The sequence below is a fragment of the Plectropomus leopardus genome, chromosome 20 (genome assembly GCF_026936395.1).
Source record: "Plectropomus leopardus strain MGB_pleo_1.0 chromosome 20, ASM2693639v1, whole genome shotgun sequence".
NCBI lineage: Eukaryota > Metazoa > Chordata > Actinopteri > Perciformes > Serranidae > Plectropomus > Plectropomus leopardus.
This window is the reverse complement of record NC_142195.1, coordinates 16,195,643-16,208,676: the sequence shown is the minus strand read 5'-3', so window position 1 is coordinate 16,208,676 and position 13,034 is coordinate 16,195,643. Positions and strand designations below refer to the sequence as shown.

The window sequence follows — 13,034 nt, the reverse complement described above, 5'->3', positions numbered from 1 at the left end:
CATTCTACATATTAGACCAGGGCTGAACCTTATTGACTGGTCTATGTAGTTTCTTTTGAGTCCAAAGGGCACTGCCAAATCAACAGTGTTTAGTCTTACATGATGCACTCTGAGGCCTAAAGTAGACTAAAGTAGAGAAAAATAATGATACAATCATTATATCCAGAAAAAAAAATCCCAAAATGTCTATTTGATCTATTAAAGGGTCTTTTCAATTTTTTATTATTATTTTTGTTTTTGTTTTTCTATTGATTTGATAGGATGACTTTAAGGCATGTTTAAATCAATAGTATGAGCGGAAAGTTTTGAACAGCCACCATTTCTTTTTGTGTGAAAATGTGGACACTAAGCAAGCTTAATATCATGTTGAAATAGTGTCAACTTCTGTTTTTTTCTTCTCTGATTGTTATTTTATTTTTTAGTTTATTTGTCACAGACAATGCAAATACAGTAACAAAATGTATTGCATAGTCTATAGGATTTCTGGCCAAGTCTTATTTGCGACCCTTGTCCCTGGTAAGACTTTTCCTGCTTAAAAACTACAATTATTATGTTAAATTGACCACGTAATAAAAAGTGACATTGTCATGCATGCGACATGACCATATAAGAACTTACAGCAGCCTATTCACAATCACAATGCAATCATTTTACAGATGTTGCATATATGAGAGGGTAAAAGCAAAAATAAAAAATGGACTTCATCAAAAAAAGCACCTTTTATTTTATTACAATAACTAATGAAAAATATGTGTTTATCTGCATGGGTTTAAATTAAGAAGAGAAAACTCAAACTTAAAGTTGTTTATAAATTAAACACAATTAACTAAATCCTAACAAAGCTCAGAGTTTGTCTCGATTTCCACTATAATTAATACAAAAGTACAGTCTTAAATGTCCAATAATAATGAATAATGAGAAAACTGTGATGTGCCCACACAAGTAGACTGAATGGAGGCTAATACCTGAGATGGATGAGGTGTTTAGTCTGCAGCTGTCTGCCATGACCAAAACATACCAACAGTTTCTGCAGACGATTGCGATTTAGCAGAAGTGGTCACCTTCCAAACCCTTAAACAAACAATTCAAACCTTTGATCTTCCCGTTCATGAGAAAGACTTTAACATGGAAAAGATTCTGCACAAAGTATAACCGATTAATCATTTATGTGACATTTATGTGGAAATTGTGAAGGGTTGTTGTACTCTAGAAACATGCACAACATTTTCCTTGGGTCAGAGAGAAATGCAATAAAATAGAAATTTTGTTCTGTGAAGACAGACACCGTAGTTGTTTTACAAAGTGGCATCTCATTATAACTCTAAACAAGGCATTATAGCTGCAGAGTAAACATCATTTAGCATAATAATCAAAATGTATTTGTGACTGCCCTCTAGTGGTACCCTGTGGTACCCTAGACATGACAGAAATATGAAATACTACAGAAGAGGAGTCACAAGAGCAGTCACGATGTGTCTGAGTGGTAAATTCCGTGAAAAATCATCATCAATTTGGGGGCATGGTTTTATTATTATTATTATTATTATTATTATTATTATTATTATCATTATTATTGTTTTTTTCTAGTGGAAAGGAAGATGAAAAGGCCCAAAATATGTAAATGTGACCAGATTCCAACATAAATTATACAGAATATACAAAAGATAAATACTGATTAAAAACAAAAAAAATTCAAAACTTTTGAATTTCTGATAATTGAAATTATTTTTGGTTTTTTTTCTATATTTTTATGATGTTATTTCCCTTTGCTGTTACGCATATTTATTTAAGTCTATCTTTATTTATTTTTTGTTTTTACTACTGCTGCTTGTTTTTTTTAATTGTATTTTATATATATATTTATTTATTTATTTTCCGCACAGGGAGGCAGGATATGACGTATGGCATGGTTTTATTATTATTATTATTGTTTATTATTATTATTATTATTATTATTGTTGTTTTTTTCCAGTGGAAAGGAAGATGAAAAGGCCCAAAATATGTAAATGTGACCAGATTCCAACATAAATTATACAGAATATACAAAAGATAAATGCTGATTAAAAAAAAAAAATATTCAAAACTTTTGAATTTCTGATAATAATAATAATAATAATTTTGTTTTTTTCTATATTTTTATTATGTTATTTCCCTTTGCTGTTACGCATATTTATTTAAGTCTATCTTTATTTATTTTTTGTTTTTACTACTGCTGCTTGTTTTTTTTAATTGTATCTTTTATATATATTTATTTATTTATTTTCCGCACAGGGAGGCAGGATATGACGTATGGCATGGTTTTATTATTATTATTATTATTGTTTATTGTTATTATTATTATTATTATTATTGTTGTTGTTTTTTTCCAGTGGAAAGGAAGATGAAAAGGCCCAAAATATGTAAATGTGACCAGATTCCAACATAAATTATACAGAATATACAAAAGATAAATGCTGATTTAAAAAAAAAAAAATATTCAAAACTTTTGAATTTCTGATAATTGAAAATAATTTTGTTTTTTTCTATATTTTTATGATGTCATTTCCCTTTGCTGTTACGCATATTTATTTAAATGCATATTTTATTTATTTTTTACTACTGCTGCTTGTTTTTTTTTTAAATTGTATTTTATATATATATTTATTTATTTATTTTCCGCACAGGGAGGCAGGATATGACGTAAGGGTGCTCCCTTTGTGGGCGTATTTTGTGAAAGAATCAGCCAATAAACGACGAGCACCTCTTTCACAACATTCCGATCCCTCCCGCACCATCCTCCTCCTCTCTGTCTAACCCGAGCCTGTGACACGTAACTTATGTCCCTTTCACAGACGTGACCAGGCAGGAAACCTCCACCTGGGTCCGGGAGAGAAGAGACCAGACTTTTCTGACTCCCCGTACCAAAACAAAACCTTATTTATTTCCGAATATTTTGCAGCATGGAGCCGAGAGACGCGTCTGCAGGTGAGGTTGTTGTTAGCAGTGCAGTGCGGTGTGTTGTTGTTTAGCCATTGTAATTATGAGTTAGACCCAAAGACTGTATATAAAGTCTATGGTTAGAACAAGGGGACACTGTAATCTGAACTACAGCCGTGGTTGGTGTTCATAAAGGAGCTCGGTGTTTCGTTAATAATGCAGGGATTTGCATGCTTTATAAATAAAGCACAATAATTTCAATGAGTGTCCAGTATAGACCATCTTGCTTTTAGCCATAGAAAATACATAAGATTTAGTGCCAAAAAGGCTTAAACATACAAGAAATTTGCTTTGGTGTTAAGGTGTATAGACAGAAAATAACACAAATATAGAATATAAAAAACACACTAAAATAATAAATAATATAAAAAGAAACATAATGTTACTAATAATAAATTAATTTGCATGGCTCTTTTCAAAACAGATGTTACAAAGTGCTTCACAAGAAAGTAAAACATGAATTAAGCAATAGTAACAACAATGACGTAACTGTGTCATTATAAAGTGGTAAAATTCTGTATACATAAATCTGTATATATATATATAGTCACGCATCCACACAAACAGGCACATACCTGCATATATACCCACTCATACATGCTTTAGCACACACGTGCATAAACACGTGTACACATGTACAAACACACAACATAAAGACCTTATAAAAATGCCGTCCTAAAAAATGTATTTTTAAATATTTTTTAAAAAGTGGACACAGATGTAGATGATCTGATCTCAACACATTTACACAGTTTTCAAAAATGTAACTTAAAAATGAAAGAGTATGTGTAAAAATATATTGTGAGGGATGGGCAATGGTTTACAGTGTTAAGAAAAATATGTGCGTTAATGTAACACATATTTTGAAGTTACTGAATCATGTGGACATTGTGTTATGTTCACCTTCTAGCTGCTCTAGTGAGCAGTGATGGAGAGGAACAAGCTGCAAAGAAGGATGCGGCTCCTAAAAAAGATGCACCAGACACAAAAAGCAAGATGGAGAGGATCTTCGGGTTCAGGAAGGAGGACCTGAGCTCCTGGCACAGCTTGGTGACCCTCCTGAACCGTCCCACTGACCCTGCATCCCTCGGTATCTTCCGCTGCTTGTTTGGTAAGTTAAGATTTGCTCAGATCAGACTGCTGCTGCGTTTGAGTTATTTTGCACTTCCAACTTCATCGTGTGTCTTTCATGCAGGTTTGCTGATGGCCATCGACATCACGCAGGAACGTGGCCTCAGTCACCTGGACTATAAGTACTTGGATGGTGCCCCCGTGTGCCGCTTTCCCCTCTTCAATGCCTTAAAGCCGCTGCCGCTGGACTGGATGTATCTGGTGTATGTCATCATGTTTCTCGGTGGGTCACACTTCTTAAAATATAATTATAAGCTCCAAAAGGTTACAGGTTGAAATGCTCACTCTTCAGTGTTTACTGGGGCTTCTTTTGTGGCGGATGCAGGCATTTTATAGGACATTGTCTCCGTGGGGTGGCTGTCTCTGTGAAGATAAAAGCTCACATACCAGACCTGCAATTTTCCACTTTTATTTTCCGCCAAGCCAACTAAGCCATGCAAGACTTATCTAAAGCTTGCAAAGATTCTAATGCAAATAAGGTGTTTACTGTAGCAACAATGCCAACAGAAAGCAGAACACAATGTCAATAAAAGTTAATAAATACTGATTAAAAAATGATTAGGGTTACAAACCGAGCACTATACCAAGTAGACAAACCAGCCTGGATAAAAATCCATGTTCTACTGTTATTCTCAACACCTCCAGCCTCAGGCCAAAGCTGTTTCTGCTACATATTAATCTTGATTTCACACCAGAGTGGAATTTCAATATCATTTAATTTTTTGGGTCAATATTTCACACCACAGGTGTTTCTAAACATTGTAGCTAGAATCAGGGTTGCACAATTAATCATAACATTATAAAAAGTACAATATCCAAATCAAAGGAGCTGCAATTTCTGGATAAAGGTCAAATGTGCCACAACATACCATTATGAATAAAGCATTGTGCTGCTACAGAGATGTGATCCCAGCAAAAATCATCACTTTTATTTATTTATTTATTTTTTTGTGTGAAAATGAAATGCAAAAATTCCCTCTCATTCATCAAAATAATCACAATATGATTTTTTGTGTGTGCATATTGTGCAGCCATATCTACAGTAATAAAGTAATAAGTTTTTTTTACAATATACATTGTAATCCAGGAAAAGTATTAAATGTGGCAATATAATCACAGACAAAATAAACATTATATGCTCATATCCTGAACATATAATTTGACATTTTACAAAGTAAATTATTTTTACTGAGTCTTTATTCTGTGGCAAGTTAATTACTAATTTTGCATTTGTTTTTTAGTAATGCGCTCAATGCTCTGCCATGAAGATGGGGGACACTGACGCCTAAGTCAAAGCCAAATATGTTGTTTAAATAACCAGATATTAATTGTTATTTGCCAGGGCTCAGGTAGATTTTTTGACTATTTCCTACAACACTACATCTTCTGGTTATACCCTCTCTCTCTGATAAATACCCATGCCGCTCAAGGACACCCCCATGCATAAGTGTACTGATACTAATGTGTAAAAATAGAGTAATTAATAGTAACAACGACTGTTTTCATTCTGATTGAAGGTGCTTTGGGCATCATGCTCGGCTGTTTCTACCGTCTCTCCTGCCTCATGTTCATCTCAACATACTGGTACATCTTCTTTCTGGACAAAACGACGTGGAACAACCACTCGTACCTGTACGGCCTCATCGGGTTTCAGCTCACACTCATGGATGGCAACAGATACTGGTGAGGTGATGTTTTTTAGTCTGTGCTTGTGCTTTTCTGCCCTATACATACTGTGTGTGTGTGTGTGTGTGTGTGTGTGTGTGACAGAGAGAGAGCTCAGAGAAGGACATTTAATGCTCGTGTCTGTGTGTAGGTCCATTGACGGATTGCGGAGGCCCTCTATAAGAAACGCTCACGTGCCTCTGTGGAATTACACCTTGTTGAGGACACAGGTTTGTACCGCTAATACTGTCTAATTTTCAACTTGAATTATTCATGAATATCGCTCTGGCACAGGCAATCGAATGCATACATTTACATTTTCAAGGTGTTGTTAACCAAAGTTAGGACTGTTTTTTGGACAAATGATCTTTTCCTTATTCAAGCATTGCAGTTAAGTATAAAGATAAACTCTATAATTGTGGTTCTATGCAGAGGAAGGTTTTATATATAAATAATGTTATTAGAGTTAGGTTAATCTACATTTTCCAATAAATAAGTTCAAGTATAATGTAAAAAGACAGTATTAGGTTCGAAGGTAGGTGCAATGATTTGTAACATTTATTAATTTATTTTGTGTCTTTACTGTTGTTATATCTTAAGTATTCTGTACTTTTATTTTATGTTTGTGCTGTATTTCAATGTGCAGGACCCAAATAAGACTCGGGGCACATTCATGTGCTTCTACTGGGGATCCTTGAATTAACAATTAACAATAAAAATCAGAAATGTTGTCTTTTACTCAGAGGGGATTGACTTGTTTTGACAAAAAAAAGCTACATTAAATTATACCTCATTATATATTAAGACCTTGCGAATTCAAATGATCAAACTATTAATATTCATAAAATTTACTTTAAAGGGGACTTATTCTGCTTTTCCTTATGAACATTAAAAGCATGTGAACATGTTCTGATCTAACACTTTTTCTTTTACATCCTGAATGTTTTTTGTTCCTCCAAGATATTTATTGTATACTTCATTGCTGGGATCAAAAAGCTGGATGCTGATTGGGTGGAGGGATACTCGATGTCGTACCTGGCTCACCACTGGCTGTTTGATCCTTTCAAGTAGGTTTTATTCAGCAGCTCAAAGCTTTTTTATCACTATTGTTGTATCTCAGTACTTTCACTGTAATTTTACTGCGCTACACGGTATTTTTCAGAGCGATTCTCCCTGTGGAGTTGGTGAATCTGCTGGTGGTGCACGGAGGCGGCCTTATTCTGGATCTGACCGCCGGCTACCTGCTGTTTTTTGATGTCACACGACCGTACGGGTTTTTCTTTGTCAGCTACTTCCACTGTATGAACTCTCAGCTCTTCAGCATCGGTGAGTCTTCACTTAACCCTTTGAAACCTGGATCGACATGACTGTTTTTGTGCTGCCTTCAGGCACCTTACACAAGCACTGAAACCTTTGAACCTGAAGCAAAATGTTGTTGTTTTTTTATTTTCAAAACAAGGAAAAAAGGCAATGAGGAACTTGTTAAGAAATGTTTCATAAATAGCAAGAAATTAGTAGATTTAGAAAAATATTTTAACAGGAGCTTGGGAAAAGTGTCTAAACTATAACCATATTCATAATTACATAATGACACACTTTAAATTACCTTACATTATGTTAATAAGTATAATTGTTAGCACTTTCCTTGTTTGTTTGTTTTATTTTTGTTGTGCTAATTTTCAGGTAATTTATTGTACTTTTTTTGTAACAATTTCTTGTTATTTTTGGTATTTTTTTCTGAAGTTGCTCATTGCCTTCTTCCTATGTTTTTGAAAGAAATTAAGCCAGTTTGTTTCAGTATCAAAGGGTTAATTGTCTTTCTTGTCGCCATGTATACTTTCAAAACCTTGAATTTGTGGTCTATCACTTTTCTGTTAATCCTGCACAGGGATGTTCTCCTACACTATGCTGGCCACCAGTCCCCTCTTCTGCTACACCGACTGGCCGAGAAGATTCTTCGCACGTTTCCCAGCATTCCTCGGGGCAGTCCTGCCACTCACCTCCCCGGACCCTCAGCCCAGCACTTCCTGTGTTTACAGTGAGACGCAAAGCACCAGCACAGATCGCCAGGAGACCCCATCCGCCCCCAAAACTTCCAAACTGAGACTTAAACACAAGCTGGCAACCATTTTTACTTTTATCTACATAGCAGAGCAGTTCTTCATGCCTTACTCGCACTTCATCACACAGGTACGTCTGCCTGTCTCGATATTTGCAATATTTAAGGTCCAAAAAGCTGCCCTGATCCAATTAGTAAATACTTGCATAATCTTCTTCCAGCACGTTAAAGCACGTAGAGACTGTTTACTGCTGTCAGTAAAAGCCTTTGAAACCCTCTCTGAGTCCTCTCACTGACAGTTGCTCAATCAGAGTAAACAGTCATTGATCTACAGCAAACAAGAGCTCAGACCGGTGGTGTCAGCAGGATGATGAAAGCCCCCAAAAAGTACTTATAACCCAGTGTTAATATGCACACTTTTCTCTTTGTTTTTTTATAGATTTAAAATTTCGGTTTATACACGGATTGGCCTGTCACCATAACTATTGGTGGATGATACTGTCCCTGAAATATTTTAGATAAACAATCGAATTGTCAGTTTGAGACCATTTTATGCTACTGATATATAAGGTTGCAAAGGTATGAGATTTTCACAGCAAGAAAAGCATCTCAGGAAATACTGCAGTATCACGGTAATTACAGAATTATGATTATCCATTACAGTGACCCTAAAATGAATGAAAAAAATATGTTTTTTTTTTTTTTTGGTTAAACATTTTGGTACTGTAATTGAAACCCGTGATCACCTCTTAAAGCGAAAGTATGTGTAAAAAAATCTCCCTTTCGAAAATAACTAAAATGTGAGATTCTCCATTCAATCGCTTTTTTCCCCCAATATTGTAGATAAGCAAATGTATACAATAACCAGCAGTTTTCATACAACAGTATCCTTTGAAACCAGTATATAATAATAATTGTAACAATAATAATATAATGCATGTGCACCCTTTCAAAGGGCAATTAACTTAATTCTTACGAATATTCAGACATTTCAGTTGGAATGTGAAAAAATATTAGCCCAAATATCCCAAATAAATAAAACATAAGAAGAGAGGACAGAAGCAGTGGAACCAGAAACGACAGTAAAACATATATATACTACTTTGAAAAAAATGCTTAGGTGCTCTTAAGTCTTGAAATGTTTGGGAAAGCCCTGCTGTTTACTCGGCCATCATATTGGCTAAAATGTTGCCGTCATTCTTAATTAAACAAACATAAATGCAAGACCTTGAGCTCACCTGACAGAGCGTGCAGACCACGTCGGCTGAGTTCTTGGCAGCGTCCTGGTTTTGGTTGCTGTAACATCCCCTCTCTCATTATAACGGCAAAAAAGTCCAAAAAGGTGATCTAAAAGAAACAAACATGCATATAAATACATGGATATGACCTCGATCATTTCTGATGGCCTCACTAAGTCGATGATAATGGCAACAGGCCTGCGTAAAGATTTATCAAAAACTGGGGAAAGAGTGAGAAATCTTTCACTGTGTGATTTTTATTTGCTTTGAATTATCCTAATATTGAGTTTTTCTGCAGGGCTACAACAACTGGACCAACGGCTTGTACGGCTACTCGTGGGACATGATGGTTCACTCCCGCAGCCATCAGCACGTGAAGATCACATACAAGGACGGAGAAAGTGGGGAGATTGGTTATCTGAACCCAGGGGTGAGTTACAAGGAAAACACTGTCAGACACAGAGTACATGAGACTGACATAAATCTGTTTATTCAGTTTGTCTTAACAGCACGAGACATAATGTAGAGTACGTTTACACAAGAGTTACAATGGATGATTTAAAGGGATTACTTTTGTATGAGTCTATAAATTGTTTTATTTTTTAAAATAAAATCCTGCATAGTTCACCTTTAAGTTTTCACATTTTTCTTGTTTTCAAATGTTTGTTGTTGGTCTGTTACTTTATTCGTTCCAGAGTCATAGTTATTTGATTTGATTTTGATTTGATTATTTCTTAATTTCAGTATAGCCGCTATTATTAAATGAATAATTTCACTATCTGTACACTGAAGGTTTTCACACAAAGCCGTCGCTGGAAGGACCACGGAGACATGCTGAAGCAGTACGCCACGTGCCTCCATCAGTTCCTGCCCCGATATAACATCACTGATCCCGAAATCTACTTTGACATCTGGGTGTCCATCAATGAACGCTTCCAGCAAAGGTATTAGAGACGCTATTAATGTCATCGGTTTAGACGTATCTAATGAATAATATTATAAAAAGATCAATATGGACTGGTGATAACAAGTGTTTTTAAATGTGCTGTGGACTTTTTTCTCGTAGGATCTTTGATCCTCGTGTGGACGTCGTTAGAGCCGACTGGTCACCTTTCCAACCGAACAAATGGCTGATGCCTTTACTGGTGGACCTCTCACCCTGGAGGACCAAGTTCCAGGAGATTGAGGGTAGTTTGGACAATCAAACTGAAATCGTCTTCATCGCCGACTTCCCAGGTTACAAATCTCTCCTCATCCTATCTGTCATTTAGATGGAAAAGTTAGTTGTGTTTCTACCTTGTCGTTTTGTTTACCTTTCATAGATCACGGCTGCCTTTGTGCTAACTAGCAGTATTTCACCTTTCAGGTCTCCACTTAGAAAACTATGTAAGTGAAGATCTGGGCAACACCAGCGTCAGTGTGTTACAGGGCAAAGTGAACGTTGAGATAGTGGAGGAGAAGAAGAACTACACTCTTCAGCCTGGTGAGCAGATGAAGGTACAGCAACACATTATTATCACCACTAACATAAACGCTGTTTAACCAGGACGCACTCTAGCATTTACTGTAATGTGTGTGTGTGTGTGTGTGTGTGTGTGTGTGTGTGTGTGTGTGTGTAGGTACCTGCTGGGGCTTACCATAAGGTGTACACAGTGTCTGAGGACCCGTCTTGCTACATGTACATCTACGTCAACACCACAGAGGCGGCGCTACAGGAGAACTTCACCAAGCTGTTTGAGCTTCAGGAGCGCGTTCGCAACGGGACAGGTAAATGTAAAGAAGTTAAAGGGAAACAGGTATTTTCAACCTTGACCCTATTTTTCCATGTTTTTGTGTCTAAGTAACGAATGGTGACAACAGTTTTTAAAAATGATCCAGTGTTGAGCGAGAGCTTACAGCTGACACCTGCCTAACACGCTGCAACGTAATGTTACCGGGCAATTTTGCACCAATAAATTAAGTTCATTAACCCTTTGAAACCTGGATTGACTTCAGTTTCTTGTGTTACGTGTAGACGCCTTTAACAAGCATTTGAACCGTTGAAAGAAACTTTTTACTAATTCCTCGCTAATGTGAGCAATTTGCGAGAAATAAACCCCTAATTCACCCGGTTAGATGTGAGAGTGTGCTAACTCTATACACCCTAAACTGTTTATTTAAATGGAGTCTGGCAGGTTAGCCAAAGGTGGTTTGGGGACTTTTTTCTGGTTAGAAAAAAAGGATGTTACTTTTTAACAATCAGGTCTATCTCTGGAAAGATCCATTTCATATATCAGACACACAAATGCCCCAAGTGGTTACATTGCAGCCTGTTTTGGCACTGCTGGCTCCAGTGCTCTGGCTCAATGCTGCACCACTTCACATACAGAAACATGGAAAAATAGGATCCAGGTTGAAAAATACAGAAGCTTCCCTTGAACACCATAGTGGTGGCACTTAATCGTGGAAAACTGTAGAGAAAATAAATACAGGTTCAAATACAAACATGATAAAAAGGTGTCGTATAGGTCAGCTATTTTTTATCTAAACTATATCAAAGTAACCTCAAAAATGAGAACAGCTATGACTCTGTAAGAGCTTTCTCCCTTTTTTCATCCAAATCTAAAGACGGTTTTGCTCAAGAGCTCGAAAATAATCAGATTCTGACTGGATGGTCTCTCCTCACAGAAACAGAGCCCCTGCCTCCTGAGCTGCAGCCGCTTATGGCTGCAGACGATGATGAGGTCAACGCCACTGACCCCATTGTGCAGCTGTTCCTAAAGAGGCAACGCCGCATGAAGGAGGTGAAGAAACGCAGGGAGGCCAGTGTGCTGGAGCGACTGGAGCGCTTTGCAGTGAAAAAGTACTATACGATACGGAGGGGGTGAGTGTTTCTAACAGCACAGTAACACGCCAGGTTTTTTTGGATTTACACAGAACAAAAACTAAATTAATCTGCCAATATACTGCATTAACTCCGCCCCCTTCTCTTTTAGATTCCTGATGACAGCCATCGCTATGAGAAACCTGGCAGTGGGTCTCCCAAATGTCGAGCAGTTGACCAGAGAAGTTGCCTTCGCCAACATGAAAGCGCCCGAGGCAGTAGCCAACCAGGACGAACGGCTGAAAGATGAAGTCGGTCACGGAGAACTCTAAAGCTGTCGTTGGTACCAAAGATACTGTGTTGAATTCCTTGATTGCGCACATCAAACGGGTGTGTGCGTGTTGTTACTACTGGACTGTTACTGTGACATTGCTGCCCAGAAATCAAAGGATTTTTAATTTTCTATGCTTCTGAAATTTTCTGCATTTCAGATTATTTCCAAATGAAAAGTCAGTATTTTTCTTAAAGAACTTAAGCAGACATGTTTCTGTTGAAGCTCGGCTGAAGGCGAATACTGTATGTTAACAGATATGCAACACTTTGCTGTGCAAGATCACATTTCCTGTTTTTTCAATTTTGCTCAAGAATTTTTTGTAATTGCAAATGTGGCTCGGTGACATGGCCAAATAGACATTTATAACAAAATATTGACAATTGATTAAAGTAGCACGATGACAGATCAAGTTTGCATTGTATGATCTACGAGGGGATCTCATCTTAAATACACTGAACTTTAGTGCGTCTGGTTTTGGATGAAAACAAAGTTATTACTGAAGAGTTTTAAGTTTTATGGGGACAATTTTTGGCGAACATACTGACATGAACAGGACTGGTAGGTAACTAACCTGTTTGTTTATCGTTCTGCTCTAATTTCAGTAATTTTGGCCTAAACATAACAAGCACATTAGAAAATTTACTGTAAGATATGTGGAGGTTTACTCTGTTTTAAGGGAACAGGCTTCTCTGGTATTTTACCCCATAATGTGAGAAATACTGAGAGAAGTACACAACAGTTTGTCACTTTTCTAGTCACTTTTTCTAATAAAGTTCATGTGTCAATACATTTTGATGTTATTTTAATTAAAAATCAACTTGAACTTTC

General features: G+C 36.7%; 1 protein-coding gene and 1 long non-coding RNA gene across 2 annotated transcripts; one reads left to right on the top strand and one right to left on the bottom strand.

The window, feature by feature from the left end:
* The first annotated feature begins 2,822 nt into the window (after window positions 1–2,822).
* On the top strand, window positions 2,823–12,995 carry ggcx (gamma-glutamyl carboxylase). Its single transcript, XM_042508926.2, has 15 exons — window positions 2,823–2,964; window positions 3,887–4,087; window positions 4,172–4,330; window positions 5,625–5,790; window positions 5,924–6,002; window positions 6,733–6,839; window positions 6,935–7,098; window positions 7,661–7,962; window positions 9,368–9,499; window positions 9,862–10,013; window positions 10,136–10,305; window positions 10,436–10,566; window positions 10,689–10,836; window positions 11,737–11,932; window positions 12,045–12,995. The coding sequence occupies exons 1-15, from the start codon at window positions 2,940–2,942 to the stop codon at window positions 12,202–12,204; spliced, it is 2,292 nt and encodes a 763-aa protein (XP_042364860.1). The 5' UTR covers window positions 2,823–2,939; the 3' UTR covers window positions 12,205–12,995.
* Window positions 4,171–9,205, bottom strand: LOC148186198 (uncharacterized). Its single transcript, XR_015775113.1, has 2 exons — window positions 9,070–9,205; window positions 4,171–4,470 (listed from the first exon to the last, which is right to left on the bottom strand). It is a non-coding gene; the product is annotated as an uncharacterized LOC148186198 (long non-coding RNA).
* Window positions 12,996–13,034: the final 39 nt, after the last annotated feature.

Excerpts from the sequence above, each read along its gene's own strand:
- ggcx (XM_042508926.2), top strand. The coding sequence starts at position 2,940 with ATGGAGCCGAGAGACGCGTCTGCAG. Across the intron at positions 2,965-3,886 it reads GCCGAGAGACGCGTCTGCAG|CTGCTCTAGTGAGCAGTGAT; the intron begins GTGAGGTTGTTG and ends TTCACCTTCTAG. Across the intron at positions 10,306-10,435 it reads CTTCATCGCCGACTTCCCAG|GTCTCCACTTAGAAAACTAT; the intron begins GTTACAAATCTC and ends TTCACCTTTCAG.